Below are 25794 nucleotides of genomic sequence, written 5' to 3'. Positions count from 1 at the left end.
TAAGGCCCATTAAATTCAGCGGGGCAAGGACTTACTCTCAGGTAAGTAAGTGTATAGGATTGCAATTTCAAAAGCTCTATGCTAGGATGCTATCTGCTAGCCACAGGGGAAATGGTGAGTGTCGAATGACCTCAAGGCTGAAGTTGATTCTTATTCAAAACAGAGATGCAAGGTCCTGTGCATGCAATGTAACAAGCAAAGGATAAATAATGAACTGACATTTGCACTTAGCCTTGGCCACCTGCCTCCACCTGGAGATTGTCCTCATTGAGATGCCCTAGCAACGTGTCCAGCACAAAGGTTCATTTTTCCAACATCAGGAACTAGTTTTTAGTGTTATGACATGCCGTTTTGCACTAGCTGAATAATAATAAGAAGCTGTATGTGTGCAAGTGATCTGCAGGGGAAATATTCTGAGGTTTTCAAAATTATTATTTTAAAGCAGAACAGCTTTTCTTTTATGGTAGATTCAGATATTCAAAGGAGAATTATAACATGCACAATGAAGCTAAGCTGCTCTGAGTCTGGCCAGTGTGGCTGGATGAGAGGCTGCCCGGAGAACCTTAAATATTGCCTTGAATTCCATGGAAGAAAGGCAAACTGTTGTAGGGAGTTTCTATCAGATTTCTGTAGCAAGGGGTCTGAGTGTGGGTTGTCCTGAGGCAATACTTGGGGAAACTTCTTAGGCTTGGTGGTTTTTGGTTTAAGCATGGGTTGTTAAAAAGTAATGTTCAGGTGATGTGCCTCCACAGGAGCTAAGATGGTCCAAGAAGGCTAAGTGGTGGTTGACAGGGCCGTCTTAAGCATATATGGTGCCCTGGCACCGTGGTGCAAAGATCCCTCCGGCGCCCCCCCCCATTTCCCGGCGCGGCTGTCTGGCGGGCTCAGCAGCGCGGCCCCCCCCGGCGGCCCGGTGCCCTGGCGCCCTGCGCCACCCAGCCTTGCCGTAGGGCCGGCCCTGGTAGTTGACTCATCCTTATCCCACCCACAGCCAGAGAGAAGTGCAAACTAGGTTTGTATATTAAAGGAAAGCCACAATTGAGGGGGACTGAGGGGGACACAGCTGGGTTTGTGTTCTGTAAGTGTCTTAGGGTGCTGGCATGGGCATAGCCAAGGGGAAGGCAGGGGAGCAGCTGCCTCCCTAAATCAATCAAAATCAATACAAATCTGCGGTTCTGACCCCCCCTCCCCAACAAAAGCCCGTCCCCCCCTAACAAAAATCCTGGCTGCGCCCATGAGTGCTGGCTGTCTCCCTAGATATCTGATGGAAGCCCGTGTGGTGTAGTGGTAAGAATTTTGGACTAAGAAAACCAGGGTTCAAATCCCCACTCAGTCGTGAAATTCCCCAGGATAACATTGGGCCTATTTGCATCTCTCAGTGTGCCTGCTGTCCAGACTTGGTGCACATGCCAAAGTATTGCATTTACATGTGTCAGTACACTGGTGGATGTTGCCCATCTTGTGCCAGCAGTGGACGTCTGCATACCCATCGCTACTGATCCATGGAGTGGGAAGTGTTAGGAAGCTGCCTCGTTCTGTGTCAGACTGATATCTAGCTGAATATTGCCTGCACTGAACTGGCAGCAGCTCTTTGGGGTTTCAGGCAAGGGACGTTCCCAGCCCTACCTGGAAATGCTTGGGATTGTACCTGGACCTTTCTGCATGCTCTGCCACTGAGTTTCAGCCCATCCTAAAGTGTTGCTGCACAAGGGGCCAGCACAGTTATGAGCCAAGATGAGGCATACGGCTTGGATACTTACTCTCTGCCCATGGAGGCAAAGAGATCTGATCCACAGGGCACAATTCCATCAGGAAGCCCTGTTGAAATAGATGGGAGCTGTGCAAAAGACTTCTCTTCGTTTCCGTGAGGCTTCTACCAGAGGACTTCTTGGTAATTGTACCCAAGGAAGAAGAGGGGCCTTTTAGATTTCTTATGCCAGGCCCTAGCTGGGCCTGTTCTGTACACCTGCTGCCTTGGCTGGACCAGAGCCCAGGTGTTTTCTCTGACGTTTTCTTAGAAGCAAGCTACAGATTACTGCTGCAGATTTGACAAACTTCCAGCTCTCTTCCTGGCCTGATGAGCTAAACCTAATGCAATCCCCTCTTCAAGGTGAGGGAGCCCTGTCCTCGTTTGCATTTGCCCCCCCCCCCTAGTGATGGGGAGGGGGAGCCCACACAGCTGCAGTCTGTGGAAAGTGAGTTTGGCTTGCTGCCTGCTTCTCTCTGCTATTACGATTTTATTTTATTTATTTAGGGTGTTGTATCCGGCTCTTCATGGCAAAAAAAAGCCTTTACAAAGTGGCTGATAACATCTGCATTTCGTATCTGGTAATCATAGAATCGTAGAATTGTAGAGTTGGAAAGGACCGTGAGGGTTATCTAGTCTAGTCCAACCCCCTGCAATACAGGAATCTTTTGCCCAATGTAGGGCTCGAACCCACAATCCTGAGATTAAGTGCCTCAGAGTGTATTGAACTACAAATTTCAGCTTTCTGGTCTTCTAGAGAATCACCCCACTACCAATTCTGTAGAAGAAAACAGGACAGGGCATAGAAAGCCTGACCAATACATTTTTTCTAAGGACAGTACCAAAGACAGTGAATCCCATCTCACTGCTCAGCGGTTTACCCAGTGTTTTCCTTCCTCATATAGCACCATGCATGATCATATTATAAGCAGCGGTGACAAGTGTCTGGTACCTATCTTGGTGTTTAAAAACCCTTTGGTTAATTCCCTGAAAGAGAAGGCCAAAACCTGCTTGGATGCTATTATCTCTGACATAGGAGCACTAAGCCCTTCATCCCAGATGTGCAGAAGGTAGCTAAGGTTTCTTGGAGGTGAGGGGAATGCACTCTGCACATGCTCAGATACACTCTGCTATTGACATGCTCCATTAATTATGTGTGGAACACACAACCTCCTAAGACAGCAGCATGAAAGCATCCCAGTTCAGAACAGGAAAGATAAAACACTTGGCAGTGAAAACCGAAATCCAGGGGCTTAACCCAGCCTGAACCCAGCTGAGGAGGAACTTCTGAAACTTCCTGGGATTTCATGTTGATCCAATGTGAGGGTGAAAGAGGAGAGCGCAAAATATGATCTGAAGCTCAACATAAAAAAAAAACTAAGATTAATGGCCACTGGTCCCATCACCTCCTGGCAAATAGAAGGGGAAGAAATGGAGGCAGTGAGAGATTTTACTTTCTTGGGTTCCACGATTACTGCAGATGGTGACAGCAGTCACGAAATTAAAAGACGCTTGCTTCTTGGAAGAAAAGCAATGACAAACCTAGACAGCATCTTAAAAAGCAGAGGCATCACCTTGCCAACAAAGGTCCGTATAGTTAAAGCTATGGTTTTCCCAGTAGTGATGTATGGAAGTGAGAGCTGGACCATAAAGAAGGCTGATCGCCGAAGAATTGATGTTTTTGAATTATGGTGATGGAGGAGACTCTTGAGAGTCCCATGGACTGCAAGAAGATCAAACCTATCCATTCTGAAGGAAATCAGCCCTGAGTGCTGCTCACTGGAAGGACAGATCGTGAAGCTGAGGCTCCAATACTTTGGCCACCTCATGAGAAGAGAAGACTCCCTGGAAAAGACCCTGATGTTGGGAAAGATTGAGGGCACTAGGAGAAGGGGACGACAGAGGACGACATGGTTGGACAGTGTTCTCGAAGCTACAAACATCAGTTTGACCAAACTGCGGGAGGCAGTGGAAGACAGGAGTGTCTGGCGTGCTCTGGTCCATGGGGTCACGAAGAGTCAGACACGACTATAAACGACTAAACAATGTGAAACGACATGACCAATGTATGCCAGTAGGTGGCGATACAGGACCACAAATCGGCTTCCTGATCCCAGGGAGAAATTTGTGTTTCTAAAGAGGGAGAGGGTGGTGGAAGAAGCAGCAGGCCAGGAGAGGGTGCTAAGGGCCTTTGCTTTTCGTAGGATAAATTTCATACAGCTGCATCAGGGGAACCTTGTCTGTCACTCAGGATGCCATTGCACACCAACGGCAATGGGGGAGGATAGTGATTGGATCCCAGCAAACTATTGCTACCGGTAATACGGTTTGTACCACCATGGCTTCACAAACCACAGTTGCACAAGCTCATTCCTTTCCTGCCTTTTCTGATGCTGTTTACCCCAACTTTGTTTTTCTGCCCTCTCTTAATCCTAATATAGCCTTCCCATCCTGTTTTCTTCCTTCTTGGCAGTGGTGCTGTCAGTGTAGGACTTGGGAGCAGAAGCCCAGGGCCCCACCAAGCAGAATAAACAGCCCTGGCTGACCATGTTTTCTAAGCAAGCAAAACAGTACATGTTAAAAGAGCCTCCGCCCCGTAAGACCATTAAGTTCATTGTCTAAAATTACCAGAGAAAGCATCTCTAGCTTTCTAGCATGATGCACAATTCCTCTTGAAAGCAGCTGTAATCAAATTCGCCTCTCTCTTTTTTAATGCTTCAAAAATTTACTTTAATTGTAGATGAGCATATAAATCAGAGCAATGATTCTCAAACTTTCTGCCCTCAGGATGCACTTGAGAGGACTGAAATCTACTGGGGCCTGTCAGTCACATGGTGATGTGGGGGCAGTCACAAAATAGTGTTAGATGGAGGTGGGTGGCTTTTACTGACTTCTCTTTCTACTACTAGTATCTAATCCATCTTTGGAAATTGCTTTGTTCTTTTGCTAGGACAGTTTCCCTTGTGACAAGGAGTTCCACAGCAGTCACTTTGCGATTTCCTTCAATACCTCCTCTGGCTCTTTCCCATCACAGGAGGGATGATCTCCTGTCCACCTGCCACCCCAGCCTGCAATTGCTGTCTTCAGGCAGTCTTTACTCAGAATTTAAGAAGTTGTTGCTGCAAACCTTGGTCGAGCCCAAAGGCTACAGCACAGCTAGAAGGTTGGGACAGGCAAGGCAGGATGAACTGGGCAGGCCATAATACTGAAGCCCACCTGAAAATGGGCCCACATCCTGGGCTGCTGTTTGAGAAACACTGATTCAGAGGCATATTGGCTCGCCATCGTTTTTGCACACCTGGGCTGAGGGAACGTGTCTTTCAGAACGGTTTTTGTCCTAGCACCTGATTTTGAAACAATCTCCAGATGTTAGAAAAGCAGGTGCAGAATTTTACATCCTTTCCTCCCTCCGTGACTTTTTAATGGACGTGTTTCAGTTCCCTGTGATTTTCAAATCAAAACAGTTCTCTGGCGCCTGTTGACACCCCCCCCCCTTTTCTGGTGTATTTACATACATTGGCCATGTAGTCATGCAGAAGGAAGTTTCCTCATCTGCTAGGCTCTGCAAGCGCTTGCTTTGGTCCTAATGTGAAACAAATGCTAGGTTTTCCCCCCCCCCCTCACCCGTCCATGCTATAAATAAAGGAGCAAGGCCAAATCTTGCTGCAAAAACAACAAACTGAGGCTCCACACGGCAAGCTGCACGCAAGGCGGCCCCTGAAAGAAAAATATTTAAGTACAATAAAATGCATCATATGGCCTGTAGCTGGGGAGTCATTTATGGATGACTTATTAACCTTTCCCAAATCAGGCTCTGTAGTGGCAGGGTGGACAGTGATTTCACTTACAATTCCCTGCTGTTTGGGGAGAATGAATACTACTGCTCTGTTCCATCTCAGAACCCAATCCAATGGTCTAATGTGCAAGCCAAAAAGGCAATGGGAAGGCCAGGTTAGGGCTGTCACCTGGGCCTGATCCAGTGCCCTGACACACACAGGAATTGAACAAAGGAGGAATCACCTCCGCCCTCATTCATTTATTGATTGCATTTACACCCCACTTTTTTTATCCAAAGCGGCATACATTCGTTCCCCCTGCTCATTAAATCTTCAAAAACCTGTCCGTTAGGCAGCGATTGGCCCAAGGTCACCTAGAGAGCTTCACGGCTGAGTGGGAATTTGAACCCAGGCCCTAGGCTGAGAGTCAGTTCACCACACTGCACTGGCTCTCAGCCCTGCATTAACCTGTGTGTGCAATAAATATTTGGAGACTGAGGTGTTATGCCTGGCTGTGAGCAAGAGGGCCTTCTCAGGTGTATTCCAGCGGCGCTGAGAAAGACCCCCTAATTGAGACCCTGGAGAGCTGTTGACAGTCATTGTTAGGGAAGCTACAATTGTCTGATTCAGTATAAGGCAGCATTCCACGTTCCCTTGTGAATGGCGTTTTTGGCGCTTTGGTAGAGTGAAACACATGAAAATTGGAAGCAGTCCGTTTAACTCAATATTGTTATCAAGTCAGTGGCTTTGCAGTGTTTTAGACGGGATTCTCGCCCATCCCTACCTCTATATGCTTGAGACGAATGTGGAAGAAGCCTGTGTTCTTCCACTGAGCTATGCAAGGCACACAGTGCAGAGACCATTAAGGAGCATGCATAGGCTTAGATGTGGAGAGCAGGCCTGGTTGGGTTCGACGTACTAAGCGGCAAGATCCAGAGCAGAGTCAAAGTGGAGCCGGCAGGATTCGAACACCGTTATGTCTTAATGATTGGCGATTTGGGTGTCGGAGCTGGGAAAGGTAGAGGAGACTGAACAAGCACAATTCTGCAAACCCCACTGTGGTCTACAGGAGCAGCGCGAGAATATCGCTTTGCAGCAGACATGCAGGAAGGACGGAGCCTGTCTGTGTACTAGAGGCAGCCCAACTCTGATAGGCAAGGTGAGGCGGCAACCCCAAATGGTTGTCGCCGAGTGAGAAGGGTTGGCGAGACAAGAGTCACTCCGTGGGACTCAAGTCCTCCAGGGGGTTCTCCTAGAGCAGCTCCACAGAGATGCCATCCTCTTGGACAATTCAATTCAATGAGGTTTGCAGAGAACTTTCTGTGGGATTCTGCCTGTATGCACAGCATGTGTTTCTGTGTGGGGCGCCATTTGCATTGGACCCTTCAAGGATTTTAACTGGAAGCTTCTGAGCAGATCCGGTAGCTTGGGCTGGCTCTTTATTCACAGAAACAGGATCATTATAAAACAACAACCTCCAATACTGCAATGGCTGCACCTGACAGGTAGGAAAGACAAAAGAGGACACTGGGCTGCAGTACTAAATTTGTCATTTGTCATGAAGCTCAGAACCACACCAAGCAACCAGTTTTGCCAGTATGCCACTTTAGCAAGGTACTGTAGTAAATTGGAAGACCAAGGTCCCATGGCCAACCCTCCACCACAAAATAGCTTAGTGCCAAGACCCATTGCCGTGGCTTCAGCATCACACTTCTCTATTGAATGCAAATCGGCAACTGTGCTTGTGGGGTCGAGGAAGAGGGACAGTTGCCATTGCCCAATTGTCCATTTTGGTTCAGAACAATAAGCAAGTCTTTACCGCAAGCAAAGGTTTTACTGTCACGTTAACAAATGGGAGACACCCAGAAAGGATATGATTACTGTGTCTCGGGACTGCAATGTCATTATATCCCATAAGAGGCCAGGCAAGGGAAGTTTAGAGTGGGCTATTTGCAGCAATTGTGAAGGAACCAGAGCAAAAAAAATCAAATTAAAACTGCACCTCTGAAATATTACTTAGATGGATCAGCCTGATTTGACTTTTCAAGCTTACCACACCATCGCATTTATTCCAGTTATTAGCAGGAATTATGGGAGTTGTAGTCCAAAAATGGAAAGGGCCGTAGTAGATTATTCTGTTACTTTGTTTAGAACATTTTTAAAATATACACACACTTTCCCCAGCCCTCCGAAGTTACACAGATGAGTCCTGGGGAAATTAGCATTCTCCTCACTTGTCAGGGTCACCAACCAACTTGTACCCACTGAAATGTTCCAGCCTCATCCTTTGGGGCAAATGGGGAAGGCTCACAAGGACAGAGCAATCTGAGAAAATGTAAAAACAAAACTCTCCAACGCCGTGTCTTTTGCTGTGGGTTACTTTATTTTAATAAGGACCACTTAATTTGTTCTTTGGCAGACTGCAGAACCTATGAACAAGTTGGGGGGGGGAGAGAAAAAAAATATGAGAACAATTAATTGATTCTATCTCCAGTGTTTTGTCAACAGGCTAGGCCAAAGGGATGGGGAATCTGTAGGCCCTGCATTGGGGCAATTTGATTAGCCATTCTGAAGTTAAAACTAAAGGGATCTGTTGTTTGCATTTCTTTGAATCTTTACAAGCTTATCTTGGGAGATGGTTAACAAAGAGCAAGCCCAGAAGTAAATTCACAGGGGCCAAAAGATCACCAGACCGAATGTGACCCTATGAGGCAGGACCACCCAGTGCATCCCCTACCCAGATCATCCAAACCACAGCATCTCTCAAACAGAAAGCAATGCATTGTGGAACATGTGTTCTAATAATCCCGGTCAACAAGATGCACAACGTAGATGCAAGTCAACCAGCATGTAACTGATGAAAGCAGATGCTGGGGCTCAAACCACCCTGTAAATCAGGAAAACATGTGGCCCTTCAGGTGTTGTTGGACTGCAACTTGCATTGTGTTGACCACACTGGCAGGGGCTGATGGGAGTTGGGAGTCCAATTCCCTATTCCTACTGGGAGTCATTTCTTTTGACGTGGAAGATCTTCCTCCAGTCCTGAATATGCAGCTGCCAATTGCAGTTATACAAAGCTATGGAAAAGGCACTCTGCAATGCTGATGTTTGTTAGTCTGGTGTCACATCTGCCACTGCCATAAAAAAAAGAAGAAGCTCTGGGAGCTAAATCCAGATGAACATTCTAAAGGAATCAAATCTTGGGAAGTGTCTCAACCTAACTAGCTGAACACCAGGGGGCAGGTGTGTCTTTCAGATGAAGAAGGGGTGATCAATGAATGCAAAATCAGGCCCTAGGACAGACACAAAATTTTGTGGTGGCCTGGGCAACTGGATGCTAAGGACTTCCCAACTCTCTCTGAGTTGTCCCTCTGTTTGAAAATGATGAACACAGTAATATGATCACAAAGTTTAAGCAAACGTTGGTGCATATAGAGCTAGGCTATCATCAGCTTAACAGACCCTGCAAATGCCAAGCATTTATGTGCGATGCCCTTTAGTTTCCCCATTGTGGACAAAGGGGATATTGGGCCCCAGCATGTGCTCTGTCCCTCACTGTAATGTGTCCCTTAGTGCCAGCCCCTCTCCCCTGACCCCCTCTTCGACTTTCTGCCCAGCTATGATGCTAGACCTATGTAAAGTGTGCTTGCGGTTGCTAGGCAACATGTGGCCCCACAGCACTAGTTATGGGAAATGGTGCAGTTGGCTGCAAGTGTGCCCTATAGGCCTATACAGATTTAAACTGTCTTAATATTCATTCCCTCGTTCTAAGGAATCTTGGGGGGTGTAGTCCTGTGCAGAAAGCTGCAAATCTCTAATGAAGAATTCTTAGCATTCTAATCGAACTACAACCCATGATTGTCAAACTAGATAAAGCCCATATAGATATGTAGGGTACATGTATGTTGTAAGATGGTGGAGGCATATTTCGGGGGGGGGGGAGTTGTTGAACTACAAATTGTATTCTCCCATTTCGACAATTATTCAGGAGGGACTGCAAAACACGGCCAAAATGATCTCTCATTTGGAGTGAAGGCAGAAAGCATTGCCCTTCATTCTTGCTTAGTATCATCACTTAGCACAATCTGATAGGCTATGCGGTATTGTCAGGGAGCCTATTCAGAGTGAAAGCAGTACTCTCTGCCTTCATTCTGATTTGGCTTTGTGAAGCTGTCATGGAGCCATATAGCAGGGGTCTCCAAACTAAGGTCTGGGGGCCGGATGCAGCCCAATCGCCTTCTAAATCCGGCCCACAGACAGTCCAGGAATTAGCATGTTTTTACATGAGTAGAATGTGTCCTTTTATTTAAAATGCATCTCTGGGTTATTTGTGGGGCCTGCCTGGTGTTTTTATATGAGTAGAATGTGTCCTTTTATTTAAAATGCATCTCTGGGTTATTTGTGGGGCCTGCCTGGTGTTTTTACATGAGTAGAATGTGTCCTTTTATTTAAAATGCATCTCCGGGTTACTTATGGGGCACAGGAATTCGTTCATATTTTTTTCCAAAATATAATCCGGCCCCCCACAAGGTCTGAGGAACAGTGGACCGGCCCACTGCTGAAAAAGTTTGCTGACCCCTGCCATATAGCATTCCTGCATGAAACCTGATGGCCAGCTCACACTACCTATGTGATCCTTGATTGGCTGGTGTCAAAGCTACAGACAAGGAAAACAAGCAAGTTCAAACAGGCAATGAGCAGCATGTGGAATAGTTAAGCAAGTGAAAATTCCCACCAAGACTCTTTCACTGTGAAAAAATTCCATTGGCAAAACTGAATACACCCCTAATACAGTATGCCACAGAGAATTGGGAGATTAAAAAAATGTTGAAGGAAACAGCCACATATCAGTTAGACTTGGCAAGAGCAGCCACAAGAAAGTAACATTCAAACAGTGAGTAGGCTCAAACATATCAGACTAGCAAACAAGGTTCAGCTTTGTTTATACCCCGCTCTTCAATCTCCCCCTTCCCACCCCAGTTTTGAGGACCTGCCTCCTGGTCGCCGGAACTGCGAATGTCAACTCATGGGGTTATTCGAGCATTGATTACACAGGTTGTTTTTCAGGCAACGGTTCTCATTCTATGGATCAGAGCAACTGGGTTAAAATGGGATATATTTTCACGGGCGAAAGCAGCAGTGCAGACTCAAGGGGTTTATGTTGCCAACTACTTACTCTAAGGCAGCAGACAAGAAGAGGCAGTTAGTACGGTGTTAGGAGACCTGCCAGGGACCCACCCCCTGTCCTCTTGATCTATGCCATCAGGATTAACTTGGAGAAGACGGCCTGTAAGAAGATAGCTAGTGAGATGGGGGTGGGATAAGAAAACCTAGGGGAGGTGGAACAGGATCGCTGCCAGTATTACCAACATTTTTCAGCCTCTTGTTTGGCTGAACAGGGTCAGGAAGCTTCTTTCCGGTTTGTGGGAAGAGAAAACAGTGCAGTCTCTCACTTTGTGCACTGTATCCTGTACACACTCTCCCCCTCCCTCTCTCACATACAAACCTCTATGGCCACATGCTCATGTCATGCATGCACTCTATGCAAACACATGCAATAGAGTCCCGATGCCAATTTTTAAGAAAGAAAAGCTCCCCCCGCAAAAATTTCCCCAGCAGAGTTTTAATTGCACGTTTGCAAGGGCAAGTATATGCTTCGCTGGGGGGGGGCATGCATGTCTGTGGGAAAATATTGCGTACCACATGGACAATACAGTACCCATAACTGCCTCTGGAACACATCTTACATGCTAATAACAAACTCATTATCTGAGTGAGAATCCTTATATAGTCAAAATGCACTATCCATGCACGAGAGGATAGGTATAGGCAGGCTTGGGGGTGCCCAAATATTTGCAGGAACACAGAAAAACCTTGGGGGGTGGAACCAGGGAGGGTTCCCCCCTCAAAACATCTTAGAACATTTTCTAGACACTGAACACACACTTAGGTTTTTGTTGGGGGAGGAAGGGAGAACAAGGAGGAAGTTGGGATGGAGCAGGGAGTAGCTGGAATCTTGAAGCACTGCACTCTGCACTGCAACATTCTGTTGCAGGTCCCACTTGTCTAACTAATCCGCACGACGACACCGCCAGATGAGAGCAGGATACCTGCACGTAAGAGAAACTCCAGAGCAGACTCACCTGGGTGACACTGTGTTCAGATAAAGAGCTGTCATCCACCTAGAAATAGGCAGGGGGAAGGTGAGGAAATTTAAGGGGACCTGAAGAGCAAAATGCTGAAGACACAAACAATGACATTCCCTTTAAATATACCACAAGCAAGAAATTGAGCAGCTAAAGACCATTATGACAAAATTTATGAATAAGATGTTGGGAGAGATACACCCAGGCAGCTTTCTTCAGGGAGATCTCTTGAAGAACTAGTTCAGAAACCGAGATGGAAAAAAACTCATCCGGTCTTGCTCTGGCCAGGACAAAAGGTGGCTAGGTGATGGCTTGAGGGAAATAAGTATGGTGTTTTTCACTTTATCTGCTCCGCCCCCTTGCTATTACCTCTGACAGCAGAGCAACAAGGGCTGCAAAGTTTCTGCACCTGTAACTGGGAGGCTTGTGAGGGCAGATCTCCTTCTTTGCAGGCAGAAAGGGGGATCTGTTCTGTTCCATCCTATGGCCCCTGGGATGACTTTCCAGGACCGCGGGATTGTATCCTAACTAAATTTACAGACAAAATGGATGCAGCACCATTCACAGAATTATTGACGGTGTGGATGACTTTTTAAAAAGCCCACTCCCCCACAATCTGGATTAGGCTCCTGGCACGGGGTAGGTGGGTGCTAAGGTGGGCTTTAACCCTTTCCCCCCTTCTGCAGTCCCGATCCAGATCAAATGCCCCATGCTTGCTCTTTGTAGTGAATGGGATGGGAGCATGAATAGAGCTTTTCTTCCATAACAACAGCAAGTACAGCCCCCCCCTCCCAAATTCTAGATCAGGCATCATGAGTCTGCCATTTGCTTTTTAAAAGCCATTCACACAGCTGGTAATTCTGTGAATGGTTTCTTCATCTAGTTTGGTCCTTAGGTAAAGGTAAAGGGACCCCTGACCATTAGGTCCAGTCGTGACCAACTCTGGGGTTGCGGCGCTCATCTCGCTCTATAGGCCGAGGGAGCCGGCGTACAGCTTCCAGGTCATGTGGCCAGCATGACAAAGCCGCTTCTGGTGAACCACAGCAGCACATGGAAACGCCGTTTACCTTCCCGCTGTAGCGGTACCTATTTATCTACTTGCACTTTGACATGCTTTCAAACTGCTAGGTTGGCAGGAGCTGTGACTGAGCAATGGGAGCTCACCCCGTCGCGGGGATTCGAACCGCCGACCTGCTGATCGGCAAGCTCTAGGCTCTGTGGTTTAACCCACAGTGCCACCCGCGTCCCAAGTTTGGTCCTTAGTAGTCACCATATAATAGGATAGGTCCTTTGACAGGTCAGTAGTGGATTAAAGAACAGGGAGAAGAAGAAAGTAATAAATGGCCAGTTTTCACATTGCATTGGGAATAGCGGTGTTTTAACATTCATAAATGATCTGGAGGTGGAAGGAAGCCGTGAGCTAGTGCAAAATTTGCAGACAACTTCAAATTATTCAAGATGGGAAAATTCCAAGATGACAGACAGTAAATAATCCCAAAAGGTCTTTTCCAAATGTACAATACCATATCGGTCCGAATATGAAACTCATTTTTCCCCCAAGTTCCAATCGTGAAAAGTTAAAGTGTGGGTTATATTCGCAACAGGAAGCCCAGGAAGCAGCCCGGGAGCGCGGGGCAACAGCGCTCATCCTGTCCATGACTCCCAATCCTCCCCAAGCTGCCGAATTTTAAATGTGTGGCTTATTTGCAGGTGTGGCTTATATTCGGGCCAATACGGTAACATGCCAAATAAAATTCAATGTGCAGCTAAAGTGGTATACATCGGTGTACATCGGAGCTCATTGCTTCCCATCGGATTATTCTCCCTCCATCAGTGCCTCAACCAGCAGGCAAGTGGTGGCAATGGTGGCACTGAGAAAGGGTAGGAAGAGGTGGCTTTTAACTCGGTGAAAGACCCTATTCACTGTCCCAGCATCTCTAGGTAAAGCAGGGGTGTCAAACTCAAATTCATCGGGGGCCGCATCAGCAGTTTGGTCACCCTCAAAGGGCCGGTTGTATCTGTAGGACTATGTGTCCACTCTTTATTATCATAAATTATTGTCACTGCATTCAATTATTACTGTTTTTTGTAATAATGTAAGTAATAACTAGCTCTGAAAGCAGAAACATAGTCAGAATAATGGCAAGTAGATATTCAAATGTACAATTATTGTACAATTTATTGAAAAATGATTTTTGGTAACTGCACTGGGTGGTGGAGGCTCGCTAGGGTTTCATGCAGGACCTTTGCAGAGCTACTAGTACCTGGAGATGCTGGGGTCCTTCTGCATGCAGGACAGATGTTCTGCCAGTGAGCCACCACCCTTCACCAAAGGGACTGGCTGAGGTTGACTCACTGAAGCTGCTCTCCTGGTTCCAGGGTTTAAGGGCCAGAAGTATAAAGCAGCATCCTATGTTTCTGAGGAGAGGGAGAGGGAGGGGAGGGGAGGGGAGGAAGGAAGGAAAGAGGGGAGAGAAAGAAGAGTAGGAAATAAGGAAGAGAATAAAGAAGGAAAGAAAAAGAAAAAGGGAGAGAAGACGGAAAGGGAGAAAGAAGGAAGGAAGTAGAGGGAAAGAAAGAATAAGAATGAGGGAGAGGAAGAAAGTTGGGAAGGACGGAAGGAAGGAAGGAAGGAAGGAAGGAAGGAAGGAAGGAAGGAAGGAAGGTAGAAAGAAAGAAAGAAAGAAAGAAAGAAAGAAAGAAAGAAAGAAAGAAAGAAAGAAAGAAAGAAAGAAAGAAAGAAAAGAGGGAGCAGGAGGGAGAGAGGAAGGAAAGAGGTGAGAGAAAGAAGAGTAGGAAAGAAGGAATAAAGAAGGAAAGAAAAAGAAAGAGGGAGAGAAGACAGAGATAAAGAAGGAAGGAAGGAGAGGGAAAGAAAGAATAAGAACGAGAGAGAGGAAGAAAGAAAGGGAAGGGGGGGTCGCCGCCTTGATTCAGCGCCAGAAAAGAGCGCGAAGGGACCCAGGGGCAAAAAGCATTTCCCCGGCCCCAGCTGTTTGTCGCGCTTTGTTGGCACGGCGCTTCAGCAGCAAGGTCCCACTGCTGGGTCCTGCTGGCTGGGGCGCTCGGCGGGCCACATGACGAGGTCTGGCGGGCCGGATTTGGCCCCCGGGCCTTGTGTTTGACACCAGTGAGGTAAAGAATCTGTCTGAAACCATGGGAGATCTGCAACCACTTTCTGTGGACAATGCTGAACTAAATGGACCATTGCTATGACTTGGCTCCTCATGTGCCTAATTCCTTTAGCTATTCTTGGGTCTGTTACCAGCCACAGTCACTCAGGAGCTTTTCACCACCAGGCTCCTGTGTGAAGCAGGCCATAAACAGAATCACCCCCATAGCTGCTGGAGGTGGGTACAACACATGCAAGAGCCCTTAAGCGTTGGAGGCCAGGCTACTGATATTACATCTCCTCTCCCGATCCTATTTCCCACCACAGGTGCAAAACCATACGAATAGCACCGATATTTAACATCGAGAGCATTGTTACACCCAAAAGTTGTCCATGCAGCAGGCTTTTTCAAGTTTGTTTCAAGAAACAAACTTGAAAAGCAAGGCCAAATATGGGGAGAGTTTGTGCATATTCTGATGAAGTGGGAACATAGTTTGCTATGTAGTAGCTGGTTCTTCAGCTCCCTCCTTTAAAACTGCTGTTGACACAGCATGCTTAGAAGCTCACACATACCAGATCATACCAGGCACACACATGCTGCATGTGTTTTGTGGCTGACTCATCCTATACAAATATAGGCTACCCCTCTGGCCACTTATTAAAAATAATTTATTTAGCTTTAATTCTAGCTCCCACAAAACACATGCAGGACACTTATGTAAAATGCAATAAAATTGCACCATTTTCTCTTCCCTTAATTGCAGAAATTTTGCCATGTCTGCAAGCGAAGGCATTCACAAACCTGTTATTGTGCTGCCTGCTGGAGATACTTCTCTTTCCACAAGCCTCTTTAAAGAATTAATTTGATTCTGTGTTGGCCATTTCTTAATTTACTTTGAAATTTTATAATGTTTTAATGATTTTATTGTATACTCTTTTTTTATATTGAATTGGCAGTTCAGAAATCCTCTTGTAAAATAAATATAATAAAAAGTTCCACTCCTGGGAGGCAGGGAAGCAACCACTGATAATACAAAGGTTTTGTTTGTGCCCTATAGCAGATTCAGTCTCTTTTCCATCTCCTTGGCTACCTTTGCTTCCTACTTCATTTCCCAGCCACCTCCTTTCTGCCAACAACATACAATCTTATAGAACCATTGGGTGTGCGTTTATAACAACAGCTACTCAATATAAGCTGGAGAGAGATGCGCGACTGCTGGCCTCACACAGGTTCTGACCTAAATGGTAAAATGAGATCAAAATGTTTAGGGCTTTACAGTACAGTGGTACCTCGGTTTGCGACCGCAATTCATTCTGCGGAGCTGGTCGCTCCCTGAATCGCTTGCTCGGCTGCGGGCGCGAAGCGCCGATAGAGCACTTCTGCGCGTGCGCGAGCTGTGCAGATCGCTTCTGCGCATCTGAACATAGCGGAACCCGGATGTAAACACTTCCGGGTCCGCGGTGGTCGGAAACTGAAGCGGTCACAAACGGAGGCGGTCGCAAACCGAGGTTTGACTGTATCTGGGCTTCTTTTTTTTTCCTTGCAGTTGTGCCCCCCCCCATTCCTACAGGCACACAAGCTAGTTTTAGCCACAGCCCCAAAAAGGGTCTAGAGGTGTGGGAAAAGCCAGACAGGAAGAAAGGAGAGAGAGAATCTCCTTGGATGATTTGAAATGGGGTATAAAGGAAGCAGGATTATTTTAACCCAGCCAGCTGCCATGCTGCATTAGAGCGACGTGCTTAGAAGGAAGTCAAGTCTTACTCCTGCATCCTGTTTGCGAGAACAGTTCGCTATTTGTAGAGCCTCTCAGGCAAAATTTCATTGTACTCGGAGTTACCCGTGATGTAATCAAAGAGAACAAAGCCATAAGCTGCAGGCTCCGGGATCGTCTAAGGTGGAAAGAGGTTCAGGGAAATGAGCAAGGGAACAAAGTGCAGAGATGAGAGAATATTTACAGGAAGGAAGGAAGGAAGGAAGGAAGGAAGGAAGGAAGGAAGGAAGGAAGGAAGGAAGGAAGGAAGGAAGGAAGGAAGGAAGGAAGGAAGGAAGGAAGGAAGGGACCACTTACCCGAAAATTCAGCTTCTGGATGACTTGCTGGGCATCACTTTCCAAAATCACACTAAAATGGAGAAGAGAAATGAAGCATCTTGGGAAGGGAGATTTTGATCTGTGTCTCTGGCAAGAACTATGCAGTTGTTATGCAGCTGTTGCGAGGAATCCAGAAGCATTTGGGTAAGCGATTCTAAAGCAAGTAAATTTTCTTTTATACTGTACTAGTGATCCAAATGCAACATTTTGTTGCCACACAGTGCATTTTAGGAACAGTTTGTGCAATTGTGGCTGCGGCTTACTGGCTGTTGTCAGTGATGAACAGCACAATGGCATTCCTTGTGCCATTTGGCGACATTTATTTTATGTGCTGCTGTTTTTTAAAGTCCTGTTCTCATTTTATATCTGATCTCTCCCTAGGCTGAACCATGGAAGTATAAGAACTTTTATGAGAGTCTTTAGAAACAAAAGTAGTAACTCCCACAAAGTTCCTCCCTTCCTCCTGGTATTTTGTGAAACCTTTTTCATTTCATTTCCCTCAAGCAAGGGAGCAATGCACCAATTGCAATTCTGCCTTTTGAAAAGGAGAAATTACCTTTAATTGTGAGTCTCTCACTAGTTCAAAAAGAAGGAGAAAACACATCTAATGGGTTGCTTTTAAAACATGAATTAATCGAGCTCAAATTTTAATTTGTTACTTGTGTTTACATTTTAACTGGATTCCTTAATGTGATTTAGGTACTCAGCTAGTGTTTGAATCTCAGTGAGTTGGATGAGCTAGGGCAGATCCTTTTAACTCCAGATTTAAAGCAGGGTGACACAGGGTGACATGAGCCAGCCTGCTTAGATCTGCCAAATGAATTCATTTCCCTTTTCTCCCCTTCCACATGATCTCACCCGCCATCAACGATCTCATCCACCACAAGGAACACCCCATCCATGTTTTCCACCAGGGTTCGCTTCTCCACGTTCTTTCTAGATACAAGGCAAGACAAGGCAACTATCAGCACCAGGAAACATATCTACACTACTAGATTTAAACTAGTTTAGGAGTCATTTCTGTGCTGGTCAAGCCACATCTGGGTAACTGTGTCCAGTTTGGGGTGCCATATTTTAAAGGAGGACCTTGACAAACTGGAGTGTGCCAGAAGGAGAACCACCAGGACGGTGAGAGGGACAGAGCTTCTTGTTGTATTTGGACAATAAAAAGGAGTGCTGCCCAAATGATAGCAAAATGGATGGTACGCAAGCCTCCTTAAGGTCAGTATTCGATGGGCAGGGCGCCACTACTGAAAAGGCTCTCTCCTTCATTGTCACCAGCTTCACATTTGATGACAAGGGCACCTAGAAAACAGTCACAGATGCAGATTCTTGGTATCAGCTCCTTGGTATTTGAGGAGAGAGTCCATTAAAATACCCTATAAATCAAGGGGAACATTTTGGGAAGGAACATATCTTGCCAATAAAAGCTTTTCTGGATAGCGGAAGATACTTTGGGTTTGGAGATACTGTTAATATTGCAATAGACACAATCCACTGAGAAATTCTCATAGTTTGCCATTCCCTGTAGCATGCAGCTTCACTTGCTTCTTTGAGCCATCTTATGTTCTTTGTTCTACAGCTATACTTTTCTGCAATGTGCCCATCCTCTGTTTTGTAACAAACTATGATCTGGATTACAAACACATGGGGACGCATGCTATCTTTGGGCAACAGGTCAGAGCTATTATTTCTTTCGTTCCCTTCCACTGTGTGCGAATGTCATTTATCTCCACTGGGATTAATGATGATACTCACCGCAGCATATGGTTGAGAGATTCAAAGAGACAGGTCAGAACGGACATCAACATCAGCTATTAAAAAGGGGGGCCAAGAAAGGAAGACTCACGTCAACAAAAACAAAATCAAGTGATTTTTTAAACATGTATTTCTCCCTGACCATCTACTAGGAAACATACAGAGCAGACAGGACATAGGTTGTTTCCACGTAGGGCCCCAAAGCTTTGCTGTAGCTTTGTTTTTCTGAAATGAGCTGAGAACAGAAGCAAGCGGTGATTCTACACAACATGTAACATAGCACTATTACTTGGCAATGTGATGACTTTGTGCATTCTTTACTCAGAATCCTGTCCGCTTGTAAAGTCATGTGTAAGTTTAATTAGTGGTTTCTACTTTTACAGTACAAGATATCGCTTAAGGCTACATAAGTCACTATTTACCTGCTGGCTAAAAAAAAAAAGTATTTACCTCATTCTCATGGGGACTTCCCACTACATAAAAGAAAAGATCAATGCTGCTTTTATAGACAATGGTCAGACCTTCCAAAAAAGCAATCTCGCCTGAGGAAAACAAGAAAGAGAAATAATGTTTAGAGAGAGAAGCAGGAAAGCTCTTAGAATCATAGAATTGTATTGCTGGAAGGGACCACGAGGGGCATCTAGTCCAACCCCCAATGTTAAAATACAGGAATCTTTCACTCAGCGTGGGGCACAAACCCACGACCCTGAGATTAAGAGTCTAATGCAGGCATCCCCAAATTTCGGCCCTCCAGATGTTTTGGACTACAATTCCCATCATCCCTGACCACTGGTCCTGTTAGCTAGGGATCATGGGAGTTGTAGGCCAAATCATCTGGAGGGCCACAGTTTGGGGATGCCTGGTCTAATGCTCTACCAACTGAGCTATCTCACCTTCGAGAACCTTACAACTCCATCAGGTCCTGCTTCATTTGCTTGTGGACTCGTGATCTTATTTTTATTTTTTTTAATGATTTCTAACAATTTAATTCTACCCATGCTGCAGTTGTAAATGGATGGAATCTGAGTCAGCCAGGGCTCCATCTGACTGATATGGAGCTTGTTTACCTGTGCCAAGCTGTCCCAAAGCTGAAGGGGTTTTCTCTTGACTGTACCCACAACAGTGTGGCATGACAGAGCAGCTCACTAAAGGGACCAAAAGGAGGCCTGCCAGCCTCCGACTGTAGATAAGGCAAACGCCTTGCTCAATACACAGGTTTCTAACAGTTAGAGCATGCAAGATCTGTGTTTGGCATAACATCTTCTAAGTGGCAGGGGTTTTTGGGGTTGTTTTTTTAAGACTGCTTATTCCTCTCCAGATAATGGCTAACATTTCTACAGGAGTACCTATTTGAAATGCAAACCAGTGGAGTGGATTTGTCTTGGGGTAAATATGTCTTCTAACCGGCAACTAAATTTCCTTTAGGAGTGTAGGCCAAATTCACCCCATACTCCCCTTCCGCGGTGCAGAAAAAACCTTCTGCAATGTGTCCTCCTCTTGATCTCTCTCCATCACTTAGGCCAGTTGCTGGACCACTCCACATTGCCATCACCTGTCCCTTTGTCACTCCAAGTGTCTCTTTTCACTCTTGGTTGACGGAAATATTTTTGGTCCCACCTGCACTATACATTTAAATCAATATCATACCACTTTAAACAGTCATGGCTTTTCTCAACATATCCTGGGAGCTGTAATATTTTAAAGAGAGTCCCCCTATTCCCCTCACAGAGCTATAGTTCCCAGAGTTTCCTAAGAAGAAAGACTGGTTGTTAAACCACTTTGCGAACTGTAGCTCCATGAAGGGAATAGGAGTCTTCTAACAACTCTCAGCCCATTCAACAAACTACACTTCCCAGAATTCTTTTGGGGAGGGCATGTCTGTTTAAAGTGACATGATGCTGCGTTAAATGTACAGTGCAGATGTGGTCTCTGTTTCTCAAGGGAAGTGGCAAGTAGATCTATGGTTGAGTGCCTGGTGGTACTAGAGGCTGCTGGTTGTTCGTCTATCTATACTTTAATGGCCACATACTCACTGTCAGTCTTGTGGGTCTTGTTGAAGACATTCCTTTCGAAACTCTTCTGTTCTTTCATAGATGGAAAGGTGTCATCATAATACTGTGGACAGCAAGAACAAGAGGCTCAAAACAAGGAGGAGGCAGCATAGGAGTAGGGAACGGCTAACAAATAAGAATCACCTCTATCCAGACTTTAGAGCAGGGCTTGGGAACCTGTGGTCTTCCAGCTGTTACTGGACTACACAAATTCCAACATCCATGGTCACTGGATGTGCTGGCTGGGATTGATGGGAGCTGGAGTTCCCACAACATTCACATTCACTGAAAATGAAAATCCCCTCGCTGTGAAAACTGGCAAAAGCCTGTTAGAAAACAGTGCTCCTGAGCAATAGATATAGCAACAGCTATCAGGCAAGATAGCTAAATGGAACTTCCATACTCAGAGACAATCTATATCCAAGCACCAGATGCTAGGGATAAACAAGGGGATGCTATTAACTTCTTGGCCCACCTGTGAGCGCTCAGAAACACTTGGTTGGCTGTTGGTGGAAACAAAATGTTGGACTACATCAGAGGTGGGCTTGAATGCAGCCCACAAATTTCTTGGATGCTCCCACCTCTGGAATTTCCCATTTATCTCTGGGTTGGAGGGAGAGGGAGTGAAGATGAGATAGAGTGAGAGAGAGACTGGCCATGGATCTTTTGCCACTCTAGCCTTCATACTCTGCTTTCTCTCTCAACAGTTTCAAAAGTCTTTCACCGCTCTCGCTCCTGCACTCTATGGTTTCTCTCTCAAGAATAAGAATCTTGAGGCAGACATCTAAGGGGAATCCTCTGCCTTGCTTTCTCCCTGCTCTATTGGAAACTTTGCTTCTCTTCTCACCTCAGGCTGCTGCAGCAAAAAGGGAACACGGATGCTGCTGGGGGTTTATGAAAACTTAAGTATTGCAGAGGGAGAATGAGTAACGTGTACATTAGGCAAGGGGAACATGTGGCCCTCGGTGTGGCTAATAGTCAGGGATGATAGGAGCAATGTTCAGCAACATCTGGAGGTCCACAGGCTCTTCATCCCTTACATCAGTGATGAACAGAGAGTGAAAAAACGATTACCTGTCAGAATGCATAAAGGTGGAGTCAGTGGCTGAAATTGATGGGGACACATTTACAAGAACAGGAAGTTATTCCCATGATACAAAGACTCAACTGATGGAACTCAATGAAGACAAACAGTGTTTGGTCCCAAGTAGCGAAAGTAGATTTTCAAAGGGATTGGATGGTTACAGGGGGCACCAGTATAGCTGGGGCAATTAGCCAAGGTAGTAAAGATCTCTTGCTGACCACATGCTAGGAAAAGCAACAGAAGACAGGTGTTGCCCTCCTTTTGCACTCCCCACCCCCAAACTTGGTTGGTTGCTGTTAAGCAGTGATCCAGCATAGCAATTCTTAATTTATGGGATGGAGTCAACAGACCCACCCCAATGAATGGTCTAAGGACACATGCTGCTGCTGCTGCTGCTGCTGCTGCACTGCTCAAATTAAGCAGGTCTCAACTCTCTGGATGTGAGATTGACTGCAAATCTCAGATAAGCTGATCCAGCCTTCTCAAAGGACAAGTAGTAGGATTCCTTCTTTCATATGTGTTTGACCTCCGCTACTGAATGGACCCCAGCAGAGATCTTCTATTCCCAACCTGGAAAAAAAGTGTGTTCATAATTCTACCTGATGTCTTACCAGAGTGGAACTGAGCCTTAAAAAAAATAATGGTGGAGGTACCTGCCTTGGCCAAAAGTCGCTGCCCAAAGCTGTCCAAGATGAAAATTGCCTTGACAGTGTAAAGGGATGGTTCCTAGGATCAAAATGAATTAATTTTATTTAGTTGAATGTACTTTTAAAGAGCCAGAAAAGGTTAAGTGAGATCTATGAAATGTTCCATTTAGCTTGTACTACCATAAATACAAGTACCATATATCATGTAGCTAACATATTTAAATACAATGGGCATTTTTTTGTTGAAGAGCAGGGTAGTTGTTTTACAAAAATAAAAAATAAATATTTGTATGGCACCACTAACATATATGGAACAGCACAAAAAAATATACAAAAAAGGACCCTGCCCCCTATAAGTTTACAGTTCAAAATTGTTTTGATTCCCCCAACTGCACTCAATCTTTTCACTCTCTGGACTAGCACTGCACCTCTGTCATTCATATTTCTAGCTAACTAATTTCCGTGCATCTCCGACCTCATTGGTGTTTCTGCAAAGTAGATCTACACCCACACAAAAACAACAAAGCCCACTACCAGCAGCCATATATTATGGCCTACCAAGCGCTTCACAACTCTTTCTGCACTCCCCAAACAGGAAATGGTACTTCCTGTCTCTCTGGGTTCCCTCTACTAAGCTTGTTCAAGTTGTTTCCATAAGGACCACTTGTTACTACCATTTCATGGTAGCGACTTCTTGGGTCCTTCACATTCTACATGGCAGACTCCCTCCTTTGGGTCCCACTCTGCCTGAAACCCACCCCTGTATGAGTCTCCCCATCTTCGTTTAGTAAGGATTCTGTTATCTGTCCCTGGATGTGGAATGCTGAACCAGCTTCCCTCTTCCTGGGGTCTGTCCCTTCCCCTTTCACAATACTGTTTCTTTGAGACCCCACTAATTCTAAGTGAGATCTCTTTTAACTTAGTATGGCTGATGATACTGTGTCAGTTCTTCCTGGGGACAGAACAGATCTCGGATAAATGAAATGGAAGTCCATCGGTATCTGAAGAAGTGTGCATGCACACGAAAGCTTATACCAGAACAAACTTGGCTGGTCTATAAGGTGCTACTGGACAATTTTTAAATTGACCCCAGAAACCTAGAATTCTCCCTCATTTCCCCAGGGTTTCCTGATTCGCAATATCTTTTCTGAGGTGCTCCTTGATGTGCTGTCCACTTAAGACTTTACAGTTGAAGACTAGGATGAGGAACCAGAGGCACTCCTAATGTTGTTGGACTCTTGCAGACAGCACAGCCCACAGTCATAGATGCTGGGAGTTGTAGTCCAACAACATCTGCAGAGCCTCAGCTTCCTAATCATTGATCTAAGACCTCCCAAAACACATAGTAAAGTTAAAGGGACCCCTGACCATTAGGTCCAATCACGGATGACTCTGGGGTTGTGGCAGTCATTTCGCTTTACTGGCCGAGGGAGCCGGCGTACAGCTTCTGGGTCATGTGGCCAGCATGACTAAGCCGCTTCTGGCGAACCAGAGCAGTCAGCGCATGGAAACGCCGTTTATCTTCCTGCTGGAGTGGTACCTATTTATCTACTTGCACTTCGTGCTTTCGAACTGCTAGGTTGGCAGGAGCAGGGACCAAGCAACGGGAGCTCACCCCGTCGCAGGGATTCGAACCGCCAACCTTCTGATCGGCAAGCCCTAGGCTCTGTGGTTCAATCCACAGTGCCACCCGCGTCCCAAAACACATACCTTGGGCCAAACAAAAAATAAAGGTAAGCCATTTTGGCGTATAAGAAAAATTTATTATTTCATATCATGGCAATACATTTATTAGCCTCACCCTTAGGTCAATTATTCTCTTCTCCTCTGTTTTGTTTACAATTCTAGCCTGATTAAGACTTCTGGAGAACTTTGTTATATTTTGTTTAGTCTAATAAAGGCATTGCTCTAATATGGATTTTGGAATCTTTCCTTAAGTAACTGTCACACCCTGTCTGTGGCGTAAATATTCACTCTGGAAATTGCTTTTGGGTAAAGGGTTCCCCCTGCAGAACGCTCACTTTGGACATTACTTCAACACTGGTGGAGGTATGGTAAACCGGTGTCCAGACCAGCCTAGTTTGGACTGAAAGTGGAAGCTGGTATGATGGAATGTGGGGACTCCCACAAGAAAAACAGATTCACCTACCCACACAGAAAACGAGCCTATCAGGAAGAAAGATAGGCTAGGCTGTGTTCCAACCCTTCTCCCTTAGCTCTAGTTTTCTATGCGCAGGGGAGCTTTGTTTCGCATAGGTAAACCCTTCAGTCATGTGACACCCCCACTTGCAGTCCAACGTGGTGCAGCTGAGACACGTTTACCACTTCAGCAAGAACTAGGCCCCTCTCCGAGGACGCTTTGTCCTGTGCCCGTCCTTCTCAGGACGACGTTTGTTCTTAATGCGCCTTGCAAACGCGCGTCGCCTTCTCCTCGGGCGTGCACAGGGCGCTTTGGAACCGAGGTGCGTAAAGTTCAGAAAATGAACTGTACACAGCATAGTTTGGAGAGCCGTTTCTGATCGGGCAGGCATTTGCTTCGGTGGCGGATTTCCCCCGCCCCTACTGCGGGCCCGCCCTAGACATTTTTGCAGCCTCAGGCGCCGACATCTAGCGGCGTCTCCCCCGCCCCTCCGCCCCACTCAAAGGTGGGCACCTGAGGCAAACAGTTCCACAGATGCTAGAGAGCAAACGCGTAAAAATGAACAGCCCTTTCGCGATGGCCGAAATCCTCTGCTTGAGGCTTCTGCCTAACCCAAGGGCCAGCTTTCGCCCCTTTTCCCTCGTCGCTGCTTCCCCGCCCTCGTACCAGCATCAGCCCCGCGGGGATTTCCATGGGTCCGACCGGTACTCCGGCGGCGCGCTCCGCGCCTCGTCCCCTTGCGGCGCCCCCGAAGTGGTCGTGCTGACGTGGCCGGGCCTCTGCCTTTTGCATCTCGGATGTCTCCACGGCAGAGATGAGCTTCGGCCGAGCTGGGCTGCTCCGCCCCGCTCAGGCACTGGGTGGGCTGCCGCATCCTCCCTCCCCAGACCGCTCCCAGTAAATATACTGTATACTGCGCCGCGCATGAGGGGGACGACGACGACGACGGCAACAAAGTTGTGACAATTTGTAACAAGGGTTTTCTCTGCGAAATAATTCTTGCATGAGAATGGGAAAACCAGCTTTCATTTGAAAGAGAGATGTACCAGTTTTGGAAAGAGTAAAAATGCTTCTCCCTCATTTTCATAGCTGCCAAGTTTTCGCTTTTCTCGCGAGGAAGCCTATTCAGCATAAGGGAAAATCCCTGTAAAAAAGGGATAACTTGGCAGCTATGCTCATTTTTAACCCACGCAGTGTCTTAAAATACTTTAAACTTATGTATTGCTTGGCTCTCTCCTGTTTT

General features: G+C 46.1%; 1 protein-coding gene across 8 annotated transcripts; it reads right to left on the bottom strand.

Moving 5' to 3' along the window:
- Positions 1–7887: 7887 nt before the first annotated feature.
- COPZ2 (coat protein complex I subunit zeta 2) lies at positions 7888–25406 on the bottom strand. 8 transcript variants are annotated; one of them, XR_015946509.1, is made up of 11 exons: positions 25218–25406; positions 22422–22490; positions 20663–20744; positions 19080–19171; positions 18630–18685; positions 17730–17807; positions 16851–16902; positions 16544–16671; positions 11667–11705; positions 10700–10810; positions 7888–7952 (listed from the first exon to the last, which is right to left on the bottom strand). XR_015946509.1 is itself a non-coding variant. In XM_035136239.3 (9 exons), exons 1-9 carry the CDS (start codon positions 25341–25343, stop codon positions 7905–7907), a joined length of 642 nt encoding a protein of 213 aa, XP_034992130.1. In that variant the 5' UTR covers positions 25344–25406; the 3' UTR covers positions 7888–7904. The 8 variants fall into 8 exon arrangements, 3 of the variants coding, with proteins under 3 accessions (XP_034992130.1, XP_088511039.1, XP_088511040.1); XR_015946510.1 differs by lacking the exon at positions 10700–10810 and adding an exon at positions 20825–20965 and having other exon boundaries at positions 22418–22490; positions 25218–25367; XR_004693804.3 differs by lacking the exon at positions 10700–10810.
- Positions 25407–25794: the final 388 nt, after the last annotated feature.

This window comes from Zootoca vivipara, chromosome 12 (genome assembly GCF_965207765.1).
Source record: "Zootoca vivipara chromosome 12, rZooViv2.hap1.1, whole genome shotgun sequence".
Lineage (NCBI taxonomy): Eukaryota > Metazoa > Chordata > Lepidosauria > Squamata > Lacertidae > Zootoca > Zootoca vivipara.
Note: the sequence above shows the minus strand (reverse complement) of the source record. Positions and strands in the feature narration are given on the sequence as shown.